The sequence below is a fragment of the Alternaria conjuncta genome (genome assembly GCF_024043145.1).
Source record: "Alternaria conjuncta strain BMP 0040 chromosome Unknown scaffold_32, whole genome shotgun sequence".
Lineage (NCBI taxonomy): Eukaryota > Fungi > Ascomycota > Dothideomycetes > Pleosporales > Pleosporaceae > Alternaria > Alternaria conjuncta.
The window spans coordinates 20748-33773 of record NW_026250121.1 but is presented as its reverse complement, the minus strand read 5'-3'; the positions used below and the strand labels follow the sequence as shown (position 1 = coordinate 33773).

Here is a 13026-nt window from a genome sequence, read left to right as displayed (position 1 = left end):
AGGATGTTTACTCCCAGTCGCATCATGACCACCTGCAGTCACGTGTCGATCACGCCCCTGTTCGTGGTCAGTAAGGCTCTTCAATACCAGTCGAATCTACCCACAATCACGGCCTTCGCAATGCGCCATCAGCGTGTCTTTCCAAATTTCTCGGTCCAGAGTGGCGGGAGTGACGCGAAAGTCTTCATACCCATCCAGCGCCCCATACAATTCATAGCCAGCTTCGATCAGCTGCCGCATCAGAGAAAATAGCTCGCTCACGCGTTCGGAGAGGAGGCACATGGTGAATTCCTCGTCATACGTGTACTCACCTGGGCCATAAATGTAATCTACTCGCAGGTGGAAAACGATCGATGCGCCAGGCGCGAGCTTGAATAGGCATTGTCGGAGTGGAGTGGCGTCGTCTTCGTCGAATTGTTCGCACAACTCGACCTCGACATGGCGCAGCAGACGATTGCCTTCCAGACCGAGACCCCAGATATCAGTCTCGAAGAACTCAGCGACCTCCGTAGGTGTGAGATATAGCCACAATCTGGTATGATAATACCAGCGACGTGCAAACTCGCTCATAGTGTCCAGATCAACAAATTTCTCGCTACACATATGCGCGTATCCGTATCCGCGTTCCTCGGCGTAACCCGCAATAATGTCCCGGTATGGCTCGTCGACGATTTCGAAGTAATCGTTGTTGATGAAAATCGGTTCATCTCGAGCAGGGGAGAGGATGTGGTCGTATATCATGTCCCGGAGCTTGCGGGGAAGCTTATGTTGCATGGCGGTACACAATGCCCGACAGGACTGCTGCGCGTAATGTTCGATATGGGCATCGGCGAAGTCTTCGTATTCTGACTGCGTACGATCCAGACTTGCGATTTGGGACGCCGTGAGTAGTGGGCTGTTCTTGTTCAGAACATGGTCGATAAGTGCGCAATATCTGAGTGTGCTGGTCCTCATATTAGCACTGAACAGCCACTCCATCAATGACCCAGGTGTCTACATTGCCTTCAGGGTTATCGCGACTTTCATTTTTGTTCCCATGTATGCTGCAGCTCACCTGTTCAGATTTTTGTATGAGGCTTTTGAGATGACTTACATGTACACGTTTTCACGAGTCAAATCGACTGTGTAAGCCATATTGCTTTCGCTTTTGGGGGGCTTAGATGGTGGGGTTGAAGTTCTAAGAGATTTGGTTGGGTTGAATCAGGTCTGCAGGCTACATTAAGCCAAGACCTTGGAAAGTAGGTTACCTAATGTTAACGTAGGCTCTAGGCTGTTTGGGTTTTTTCTAGGTTGGCGTGACTGACCTGTAATCCACATATTTCACTCCGTAGGTTGAGTCTCTGGCCCGTGTGTTCTTTCCCTTCACATGCACTTTGGATGACTGATCGCAACGCCGCGTTGAGAAGATCACCCACCCCTCAGCCCCTACAGTCTCAACTACCCGCCCCGGCCTTTCTTCAACCACTTTTTCGACTTACCAGTTATCCAGCCACCACCATGGAGGTGCGCACTCCGCCCGCTGTGGGATTCTTTCTCGACCGTGGATTCGTTTCCCAGTAAGTTCCGTCCGGAGTCTACGAATCTAGCAGCAGCTAATAATTGCAGTGCTCTCAGGCACATTCACATTCTGAAGCACATCGAAGCACCCGACCGAGCTAAGCTCAATCGCACAAGGCCTCATCAAAAGCGTAGTAATCTTACCTTGAAGACCCGACAACGATTCCAAAATCTCAAGCAAAAGCTGGCCAAACTCACGGCAAAACTAGACCAGCTCGAGAACGTTCTCCAACAGTACTTAGAGGATTTCACGGCTTACCGTCAGCGAATTGTTCTGGAACTACTACAGACGGAGTTTGCCCGAGAACTTCGCGATGAGGTATACGGCTATATGATAGGCGGCGACCAGTTGGCGATCAGTATCAATCATCACGACCTGGTGGCGTCCGCCTCGCCAGCATTCGCCATCCCAGGTCACACGAGCGCAAGTCGTTCGAAGCACTTCCAGACGTCACTCACACGCAATGGCTACGGCCACCTACTCGAGGCGAGGGCAATACTCAAAGACACGATGCTGGAGCTAGCTCACGCATGGTACAGGCTCTCCACGTTTCGCTTCATGCAAGCCATCCACGTCGATCTATTTCTCAGAACCGACTTTCATGGCTTCGGCCTCGATACGCAGAAGCTGATCCGGAGCATTGAGGGTAAAGTAGCCGCCACGGATAGCTCTCAGGTTATTTTGCTAACTTTTTACTAGTATGTATTCTCCTTGCTACGCTTTAGCTAAGGCAATTTCAGACATCTTATTATTTGTATTCTCAAAATTCATTTTGTTATCGGTGCTAACAGCTTGATAGCTATTCACCCCTGTCATCTCGTCAGGCGATTGTGACAAACTCGCTAAAGATCTGGCTGAGCTTTACACGCTCAAGACTGGTGCCAACGTTCTGCTCAGCTTCCAGGCTATACCGACAGACGCAGTGTTCAGGGCAATGGCAGACCCCAGCGCAGCAGTCCCGCCTCGAGATCTCGCACTTCTCTTTCCAGGCATTCAGAACTTGATTGCAGCCGAATACCGTGTCACGGTGAAGCTGGGCTACCACTTGAAGTTTAAGGTTGCAAGCGAGGAGCTGACGGAAGAGTGTTGGAAGGAGAAAATCGAGGATAATGACAAAGTAAGTCACATGGTGTGGGGACAGACACTCGCTAAATTCGTCCCAGGCCATACTTGCGAAACGCGCCCTCCGTGAATGAGCGGCCAGTGATGACTCTGATTCGTCTGAGGAGTTTCTTGAGTAAGCATTGTAGACTACAGGGTGATGGAAGAGGAAAATGTGCAGGTAATAGCGTGTGTTGGAGATGACATGGCGATGCAAGGGTGCGGCGGAGAAGATAGGAAGTCCCTGAGACGCTCCAGACGTGTTGAATTTGGGTAATTACACGAGGGATAATGAAGCTTGTAGACTTCCAAACGAATAGAACTCACGATAAACCAGGCCCTCCGCCTACCTGCGGCCTCCAGGCGTGATTATCATGGTTTTTAGGTACAGATTAGTCCGTTTGTATTCTCCAATCGAAGTAGTGGCGCTGTCTCCTCGCCGGTTGATAAGCCAGTATCTTCTCCACCCACAAATCATAGGTGATCTCTTCCTCTTTATTGACGGAGAACTCCAAACCATCATCCACCTTGAACACCAAACGGAGCCCAGCTGCACATAGCTTCTTGAATGTGTCGAAGAGTCCGCTCTCCAGATCCTTAACAAACTCCAATTTCTCGGGTACGCCGCGCTCCCAAAGAATGCGTTTATCTCGTGCCCACAAGGCCACCTCCATAATGCCGTGTGAAAATGCGCTCCGGCGGGACCTGCTTCTAGTTGTTCGGCTGCTGATAATCCCGAGTCTAATCGTGGTACCCCGATTGAACTGCAGTAACTGTTCCAATCGGTGGCGCAGCAGTGGCAGTTGCCATGGCGGTACACCATGGCGATCTCGCTCGACGAAAGCCATGGACATCTTGAATTGAACATTCCTGATATGGTCGCGTGGCACAATGCCCAGCTGCCAGCGATCTTGGGTAGCGAGATCGGCGACGAGAGATAAGTCATCCGGTTCCCAGATGGCGAAGGTATTGACTCTGTACCAGTGCTCCACAAGTTCAACCAAGAAATTGTGGCCGACACGCTCGCACAGCCAGATGTCCGATAGATCCAACCGCGAACATTGCAAATCGAATGTCCAACGTTCACGGTTTTGTATAGACAAACAGGCTCTTCCGCGTTTACCCACGTATGTACTGCCTTGGCCATAGTCGTTGTAGTGAAGGTGGTCGTGATCTACAATCCCAACCAGCCTAACGGTACCCGGTTCAACAAGATATCCGTATATCTGGTCCCGAATCTCTCGCGCTGTAATCTTCTCGAGAAGTCCATGACATACAGAACGACGTACTTCTCTGTTGTAGTTGGACTTGGAAAAGATGCGTTTCCTCTTCAGTCCCTCAAGGTAGATTTTGGGAGAAAGAGACTCCGCGTAGCTCTTCCAGGTTTCCCAGGCGACGCGTATATCGTAGGCGTAAGGAGTGGAAGCAAGGCGATCTTTTCCACGCGATAGTGCTTGGACAATAAGGGGTGCTCGTTCTTTATCGTGGACTAAGGTCTTGATCCTCTTCGTGGATGGCGCTAGTTTGGCCCAGTCTCTTGGAATCATCAGTAAGGAAAGCTGTATCTCACTTAAGGTTTGCCTTACTTGTCAAGCATATCATGAACTCGCTTGAGGGTTCCAGCCGGCGGTATTGGATTCTCTGGATGAGGTGTCGCCATGGTCCAGAGATGTTGTTGTTTGAGCAACTCGTGTTGCGCGCAAGTGAACTTCGTAACATACATATTCACACTCATACCGGGTTGCGGCGCAACTTCGGAAATGACGAGTTGGCTCATCGATCGGGTTTTGTGGTAGCATCACGCTATACAAGAAGAGAATTATAACCCTCTGAGAAGCCTACATCACCTTGGAGTTTGGCTACTCCTTTTCTTCTATACTGATATAGACAGTAGCGCACCTGTTTGGGATCCCTCTGAGATAGGTAAGATGGCGTTGTCGGTCCGATCGCTCGGTGTGGACGCGCAACACGTTGAGCAACACTGGCTCGAATTCGTGAGTGTCGCGACACCAACCGTTGTGTCCGGGTTGCCCAGATGCAACTAGGCATCGTGTTTGGAGGTGATTGAACGCGTGATCACGTGAACTGTCATCGCCAAGGATACTCCCGAGGTCCCATGATCGGCACGATGGGCAGCCGACACGAACGACGTGGTATTTGGCTGGACGATCGCATTCTCCGCCGAAGTAGGACTGCTTCATGCGCGGCTGTTGTCACCTGGCTGATGGAGGGCCGAAGAGAGCTTTGCGAAGAGGATTAAGGATGGTTGGAGACGTGCATGTGAAAGCATCGGTCTCAAACTTTCAGGGGCGATGACGCCATCGCAGGGGAGTCGCACCCCATCGCGCCTGCACCACGCGTCTTTCAATAATTCTCACGACCTCACTTCACCACCATTACAGTGCATTGTCGCATTGATCAGACATTATTCATCATTATGCTGTTTAACTAGCTTTTACTTTCTTCTATTGATCCATCTATATGGAGATCCACCTTCCCATCCAGGTGTCCACGATCTGCTTCGCCTCGTCGACCAGACCCATGTCCAGCAGCAGTTGCGAAGTGCCGCGCACGGCGGAGTCAAGTGCTGAGAAGATCCAAGCGTGTGTGTAGCTGGTGTGCTCACCGATGAAGATGGTTTGGGCTTCGGTCTTGTAGTAGGCGGGCAGGAACAGATCCTGCTGGCCAACGAATGGGGAGGCCCAAGCACCGGCTTGGTGCTCGTCGGTCTCCCAGCACTGGCGCTCGTATGCACCAGTCCACTGCTCGGAAGCCACATCGCCATGAATCTCCACCATCGCCCGCTGGACCATTGCTACGTGGTCTTCTTCGCTGAGCGCACCCACCGAGCGCGCCAGGGTACCAGAGATGTACGATCCAAGGATGACACCGGGCCCAGTTGAGTTGACCTTGTACGCGGGGTAGCAAACGCTGCCGATACCTGCGATGTCGACTGAGCCGCAGCCACCGATGATGGGCTCTGGGAGGTGTTCCCAGAATCGAGTCTTGTAGTGCAGAGAGACCTTGCAGGACTGCTGGTAGTTCATCTCGCTGATGGCGCGCGACAGAAGCGAGGAGTACTGGGGGAGATCCCATAGCCTGACCTTGGAGAAAGGCACCGCAACGACTGCGTAGTCGTATTCCTCACTCTCCGGCTCCATGGCGAAAGGATCTTGGCGCCATTGGACAGCGATCTTGCCGGTGCTCTCATCGTGCTTCAGGCCGGTCACCTTGCGTCCCAGAGTCAGACGATCCTGAACGTGGGGGTAGAAAGCACGCGGCAATGACTCCAGACCCTTGTCAATGGTTCGCCAATCCGTGGCTTTGAAGTATACAGTGTCGTATTCCCAGATCGGAGCGTCGGCGTTGCCAGTGATGTAGTCCACAACATCATCGCTGGCGTTCAGTGCGTACTTGATGTACGCAGCCTCAGACCAATGGAAGAGACCCTTGTCGACGGCATTCTTGTGGGCCTTGAAGACATTGGTGGCGATCTCACGCTCGACTTCCGGTGTGTATCCAACGAATTCTTCGTATGCCTCCTCCGCCTTCTCCACGGCCTCCTCGTCTGGGCCCTCGGCTGCTGGCAATGTGTAGGCCGTTGCGTTGCTCTTGATCTGCGCTGCGCTAGGAATACGGCCGTTTGGCAGACGGTACCCATTCGAGTTAGCGGGCAGGTTTGGGCTTGATTGGATCCAGTTGATGAAGTTGACGGCAAGATCGCTGGTGTTGCCCCCGTTCATCTGGTTCAGAACGTCTCCGAGCTGGAAAACCATCTTGTGGTCATTGATTTCCAGTGTTTCGTTCTGGTCCGGGTAGGTGATCGAGACAGGGAATCGCATAGGCCCCATCTCCTGGTACTGGTATTGCTCGGGCGTGCTGCCTGCAAGGTACTTCGTCCTGATACGGCCGCCAATACGCTGCGAGGACTCATGGATGTGCCAGTCGTGGATGCCTACGGAGTCGAGGAGAAGACTGGTCATCAACCCCGACATGCCTCCACCAACAATGGCGATCTTTTTGCTCTTCTCGACTGCGGCATATGATGCGTTGTTTTGCTTCGCCTCCATGTAGGCCACACCGTCGAACCAAGGACCCATGGCGTCAGCCACGTCGGAGATCTCCTCTCGTTTCCTTGGTGGATGTTGGATCGAGATGGGCGCTGAGCGGCCAATCAAGTTAGAGCCTGAGTAGGCGTGAAGGCATCCGCCGTGGACAGCATCATCCGGTACGATCCAGACGAACCGCTCGGGACGACTTGATCGCTTGATGTAGTGGGATGCCACGTCGTGGTGACCGTCGGCGTGGCTCTTCATGCCGCATTCGCCATACACCAAACGAATCTCGCCCTCGAAGTCATCGTCTCCATAGCCGACATGGACGTTGTGTACCGAGTTGGATGTGACAGCCAGGGGCTTGAAAAACACAACCTCCGATCGAGGAGCAACTGGGCTGGCGATAGCACCACCAGCCAAAGACAGGGCAGCCGAAGAGGCTGTGAAAAGACCCTTCATTGTGGTGTGAAGAAGAGATGGATGTGATGAGGAGTGTGAGATGAAGGGAAAGATGCCCTGCTCATATACGGATCTACATGCATGACCACAGCGGGCAGTACTGCACAAGCTTACACCTTCTTTCGCATTCCCGTTGGTCACCAAGCCTTATCGTCGTAGGGCGTGCCTATGATCATCGGAAGTTGTCGTTGCGACGGACCGTTTGCCGTTGGCCTAACAAAAATTCTATGCATTCGGCCGCGATAAGGACTACAAGGCGTCGACATGCGCGACTTCTACAAGACTTTTCGCAAGTAAGATGGGGTACGCGACACGCCCAAATGCCTGTTACAGTTGACCCGCAGTATACCCTCGAAGCGAGGTGCAGTAGCGCTATGCAGTACGGGTGATAGTGTGGAGATTCAGCTTACGGAAGAGATGGTATTGTGGACTGAGGTTCCTACCGACGACAAGATAACCCACATCGGATAAGACAGGAGTCTCGGCTTAGCTACGACCGTCATTCCGAGCGATCTCGGCTCTGATACCAGCGCTGCCTATGCAACTTCACGATGCTACCTTGAACCATCCAATGCGGTTCCCCTCGACACCAGACATCATGGACCGCCAGGTCATTCGAACAAGCACGAAGGACGCAACTCTCACAAAACATGCCTCTAGATGAAGGCTACATAACCCATCGACTGCGTTATTGCGAAGGTGACACAGAAGCGGGGTGCGTGCGATGATGTGCATGTTCGTCCAGCGCGACCCTACAACGCACTGAACGCGTCCATGTGGGGCTTAGCTACCAGCATGAGTCGGACACAAGATATGTCAAAAACGTGGCATAGAACTTCGTCCGGTAACAATGCCAAAACTCCGCAAGGAAAGGCTTGTCCTTCACGGAGGGAAGTTCAGACAGGGGTCTAGATCCTCTCGGCAAATGAGCGGCAAGCCATGGATACCCCAGGTGGAGCCACGATTGCGATAACGCGCAACGGCTGGCCTAAACCCCGATTCTTATCTCAACACCCTGCAGCCTTTATCTCACGTTACGTCAGGACGAATGCGCGCTTCACAGTGCGCGTTAAACGCAGGATACAAATGCAGAGATATCTCGGCGCCCAGGCGAACTACATCTTCGACGGCCCTTCTCGCGATAGCTTAGCTGACCTTCGCTCCACCTCGCCACAAGTGCTATCCTCCTTCCTTTTCTAGTGCGTGCTGGATAACTACGCGATTTTGAACCCCACGATGGCGCCGAAACAGTTGCGCGAGGCCCTGCCAACCTGAGTGTAGTACAGGTAGTACAGTTCCTGGTGGACATTCCGGTACCTTGGAGCCGGCGGCGGACCGTTAACCATTACAAACGGGTCTGACTGTATCGCGGATCCTCAGCCGTGGCTGGAATCCAACAATACTGGCTGCATGTCGGAGTAGCATTGGCAACGAGCTTTACCTGGTACATGGACACTCGCAGCTCTTGGAAGCCATGGCATTCGGTACAACGCGGGCGGTCAGACTTGACCGAACACGAAAGAGTCGGGAGATGATGATCCGCGAGCATTGCCAACTCTTATAAGACTGTATAGGGCCAACGATATCGGAATACTCATATTATCATACTCGTGCTTCTACGTTCATAACCTCGCAGAACTCAATCGCTGTAGTTCATTCATCATGGTCTCTTTCACCTCCATTGTCACTACTTTCCTCGCCGTTACTGGTGCCGTAGTTGCCAAGCCAACACCAAAGCTCGCTGAGCAACCGGTCGTGACCTATCTTGGTACCCAAGGACCCATTCTCTGTATGCTACCAGCCGATGTCTGATGACTGCGTGCTAATTACTGTCAAGCGAGCGGCGCATGGACATCAAAGGGCATAGTCTACACTTCAGGAACCGTCCCTTCGTTCAATGGATCGATTGTAGCAGGCGGCATTGAAGCTCAAACGGTACATGAGTCGCGTTCAGCTTCATCAAGGACTCATACTCACGCAATACAGGCTCAAGTCATCAAGAACATTGCAGTCATCCTCGAAGAAGCCGGCACATCATGGGACTACGTTATGAAAACCACCGTCTTCCTTGCCAACATGTCGGATTACAGTGCGATGAACGAGGTGTATGCTGCTATGCTGCCCACTCCCAAGCCAGCCCGCACGGCTGTTGAGGTTGGAAAGCTACCGGGTAACTTCTTGATTGAGGTTGAGGCCATTGCTGCCATTCCGGACTCATGAGCTCGGGTGGAGTTGTAAAAAAGAGATACAAACTAAAAGACAGTACTCCAGGCTGTATTGACAATACGAAATCTTTCCAATCGATACGAGTCAATCTTCATTGACCTTCCGCGTGATAACTGGATGTGCCTGTTCAATATGGCGAGTTTCATACCTGTCGAAGTCTTACATCCAAATCATCGTACGATGCAAAACGGTGGAGGTGGAATGCCAATGGATTTGCTTTTGTTCCTTGTGCGGAAATGGCTCCGCCCACACATCGGTGAACCATGACGTTGAATGTGGGGTAGAACCACCACCATACTGCTGGAACAGCCCAACGTGGTACAAGACCAACAGGGCCGATAGGAACGTATCCAGAATAACTGCAGCCTTTCCACAATGCCTGAAATACACGACCACGATGGCAAGCCCGTCCACCACCACATGGCACGTGTAAACGGCATCCGCCTCCACTACATCAAATCCGGATCCGGCCCACCCCTACTCCTCCTCCACGGCACACCCAAAACACACTACTACTGGTACCGCATCGTCCCCCTCCTAACCAAAAAGTTCACCGTCATCGCCCCCGACCTCCGCGGTTTCGGCGCAACAGACAAGCCCCCAGCAAGCGAAGGCTACGATGGGCGCACCAACGCCAAAGACATGGCCGAACTCATGACGCAACTCGGGTACGAGAAATTCGCCGTCCACGGCGAAGACCGCGGCGCAACATATGCCTTCTGCCTCGCGGGCCTGTATCCCGAACGCGTAACCCACCTCTCCTTCTGCGAGATGCTGCTTTCCTACGCCCTTACCAAACAAACGTTCTTCACGCGGAAAAATATCGCAGCACAGTATAACCAGGCCGGTGTGTGGAATTGGCATATCCCTTTCTTTTGGCTGCCGCATGTGCCTGAGATGCTGATTCAGGGGAAAGAAGAAGAGTTTTGGACGCATTTCATGAAGGCTGAGTGTTATAATCCTAGTGCGCTGGATCAGGGGGCTGTGAATGAGTGGGTGGGGTGTTTGAAGGCGCCGGGGGGGCTGAGGGGTGTGTTGGAGAGTTATAGGGCGCATTGGGTTAATGTGGATGTTGAGGAGGAGGTTTTGACGGGGGGGAAGTTGAGGTGTTGTGTTATGACTGTTGGGGCGCCGGAGTAAGTTTGATGGCGAAGACTGTGCTGATGGGAGCTTGAGGCTAATGAGCTTTAGATTCTTTGGACCGCTGGTTAAAGAGCAGATGGAGTCTGCGGCGGAGAAGGTGCATATTTCGGAGGTGTTTGAGGAGTGTGGGCATAGTTTGGCACTTGAGCAACCGGAGAAGCTTGCCAATCTTTTGAAGAAGTTCATTCTCTAGACTCAATACGCTGGATGCGTGATACTCAATATGAAGAAACTACCCCTGTGAAATCAATGCATCAACAACAACATCCCCACTCATTTTTCTAGCAACTAAATCCACAGTCTGTGGTACGACATCTACCGTCGCCGTAATAAGCTGTCAAACAGCTGCAGATATCGGGGGTAGCTTGTGTCTAGTTTTGATGAGAAATTACATTAGGAGACTCCGGATTGTAGGTCACTTACATCGAGGCATTGCTCGTACCAGAGTGCGCAGATGTAGCACCATAAGAGTGGCTTTCCGTCAGCGGCTTCGGCCGCGACGGCCGCGTCGACTGCGGCGTCGATGGCAGTGACATCGGGGCGCAGGACCGATGATGTAGGGACTGCGATGGCAGTTGTGGCCATGAAGGCGGTGATGAGGGAGAGGAAGTGCATGATCGGTATCTATTCCTGAGGCAAGTTTAGTATGTAGGTACTTGGTTGAGGAGTGAGTTCTTCAAAACTGATGTGATGGATTGTCTTTAGAGAGACGTAGCACAGGCTCTTCTTATAGATGGAGAGGTTCTGATGCTGGCAGTATCGCGTCAACCGCGGCGCGGGCGCTATCACGGCGTGGCCCTTTGCCGATGAGTGAAGGACGAAATCGCGATTTAACCGCTGTATGTGTGAATGGTGGTCGCGAAAGAAGTGAACCCCTTACTTATCATGAGGGGTAACTGTCTTGATGCATATGCCAGTGTGCCGATTGACGAACTTATGTGACGTATCATAATGAGATCGTAATCATCAACAGGTGCGTGGCACTAGATCTGTACTCGATCTTCTATATCGAGCCCGTTCTCAGGTTGGTTCCCGTTGCGGCCACATGTCGACAACCTCAATGCTGTGCAGTAGCTTGTTGCTCTGGGAGAAGATGCCAACTCTTTTGATCTGTCATTACCGGCCGGGAGGTATACGATCTGCTCTCAATGAGGAGCTATAGGGGGTGCTGCTGTCTATAGCTTACAATATTCTGTGCAAGTCAACGGCCTTCCACTTATCCCTTTATCATCTCCACCGGGCTCTCCGACGCAGGCGCACGTATATTATGAACTGCTCTTGTGTGACGACCCCGCAGCCGATAACAGCTTCCCACCCAGACATCACATGCTAGATAGCTCAAACTCCGCAACATCGTATGTATACTTGCGGCGTGGCACTGACGGCTCACGTCGATGACGTCGTGTCGCTGAACATGCCCACCAGCGATTGAACAGTCGGGGAAGCAAGGGCGTGAGTCACATCGGAGATGGTGTGCGGGACGTGGTACCCAGCTAGATCATGCGCCGGCCCGCTTTTGAGTCACACGAGGCAATCGAGATGCTGAAGGACGATGCATCAGCAGGTGCGTGTTGGGACACGCGTGGACAAAGAGGACGTCACGTGGGCGTTATCGATAAGCTAGCGCCGGAACATCCTGACGCGGGCACCGCGAAACGTCACCTCACGACGCGTGCCATGGTTGCCTTCATCCTCCTTGTCCCCAATCGCGATTTGCCCTCATGCCAACGACACCTGCTTCCTCTTTCGCTGACAGTGTGCGCGTATGGTGTGAAACCCTGACCGGGTGACACGCGCTTGTCCTGTTCCTGTCCCGCTAGCTACCAGCTCCGCCACCGGGAACGCACGATCGAGTCCTTTTCGCTTGCCGCTGACGCATCGGTTTCGTACACCTAGCTCATACGAGCGCATTCGGATAGAGATATATCGCTCGAGTGGTGGGAAGCTGGTTCTTGCTGGTAAATACCGCAAGATCGCTACGGGAGATCATGCTGAATGCATGCCGCTTCGGCGCTGAGGTCGTCAAAGGGCGGGCCCCATCATCCTCAATACACATTCGGCGATGGTGACTTTCCAGTCATGCTGGATAATCACAGTGTGGAGCGCACCTTGTTGGGTCGTCCATTCAGGTAGCACACAAGAGCGAGGAAGCCTCAAGGCAGAAAGGGCGGCTGTGCTATGCTCCTTCCGTACGCCTGCTATATCCCGCTTCCCGATTGGCGCATCGCAATATTCTGGCAACACTATTCGAAGAAAAACCTGAACGCTATGATGCCTACGTTGACGTTAGGTCATCTACTTGGCAAGATTTCGTCTTAATGTAGGCTGCAAACCTAACGCAGCATGCAGCGCATACATCCGCATTCAATATATAGTAGTAAAGAAAGTTTCCAGCCCTGACGGCCTTCATTCCGGAATAGGCCAGCGGCATGCGGCACATCCTATCAGGCAGCTGCGATTTGAGATTCTGTCGATTTGCGTGGA

The 13026-nt window shown here is 52.5% G+C and overlaps 6 protein-coding genes across 6 annotated transcripts; 3 read left to right on the top strand and 3 right to left on the bottom strand.

The window, feature by feature from the left end:
• Positions 1 to 38: 38 nt before the first annotated feature.
• Positions 39 to 774, bottom strand: J4E85_011222 (uncharacterized protein; the record flags this gene model as incomplete). The annotated part of the gene is made up of 2 exons (XM_051475425.1): positions 39 to 57; positions 209 to 774. 2 exons carry the CDS (start codon positions 772 to 774, stop codon positions 39 to 41), a joined length of 585 nt encoding a protein of 194 aa, XP_051320713.1.
• A 723-nt stretch (positions 775 to 1497) lies between these two features.
• On the top strand, positions 1498 to 2754 carry J4E85_011221 (uncharacterized protein; the record flags this gene model as incomplete). Its single annotated transcript, XM_051475424.1, has 4 exons — positions 1498 to 1556; positions 1606 to 2209; positions 2358 to 2675; positions 2722 to 2754. 4 exons carry the CDS (start codon positions 1498 to 1500, stop codon positions 2752 to 2754), a joined length of 1014 nt encoding a protein of 337 aa, XP_051320712.1.
• Positions 2755 to 3051: 297 nt separating this feature from the next.
• Positions 3052 to 4319, bottom strand: J4E85_011220 (uncharacterized protein; the record flags this gene model as incomplete). Its single annotated transcript, XM_051475423.1, has 2 exons — positions 3052 to 4195; positions 4246 to 4319. The coding sequence occupies 2 exons, from the start codon at positions 4317 to 4319 to the stop codon at positions 3052 to 3054; spliced, it is 1218 nt and encodes a 405-aa protein (XP_051320711.1).
• Positions 4320 to 5136: 817 nt separating this feature from the next.
• J4E85_011219 (uncharacterized protein) lies at positions 5137 to 7173 on the bottom strand (the record flags this gene model as incomplete). Its single annotated transcript, XM_051475422.1, has 1 exon — positions 5137 to 7173. One exon carries the CDS (start codon positions 7171 to 7173, stop codon positions 5137 to 5139), a length of 2037 nt encoding a protein of 678 aa, XP_051320710.1.
• A 1662-nt stretch (positions 7174 to 8835) lies between these two features.
• Positions 8836 to 9393, top strand: J4E85_011218 (uncharacterized protein; the record flags this gene model as incomplete). Its single annotated transcript, XM_051475421.1, has 3 exons — positions 8836 to 8962; positions 9011 to 9108; positions 9160 to 9393. 3 exons carry the CDS (start codon positions 8836 to 8838, stop codon positions 9391 to 9393), a joined length of 459 nt encoding a protein of 152 aa, XP_051320709.1.
• Positions 9394 to 9774: 381 nt separating this feature from the next.
• Positions 9775 to 10735, top strand: J4E85_011217 (uncharacterized protein; the record flags this gene model as incomplete). Its single annotated transcript, XM_051475420.1, has 2 exons — positions 9775 to 10535; positions 10591 to 10735. 2 exons carry the CDS (start codon positions 9775 to 9777, stop codon positions 10733 to 10735), a joined length of 906 nt encoding a protein of 301 aa, XP_051320708.1.
• Between the last annotated feature and the right edge of the window lie 2291 nt (positions 10736 to 13026).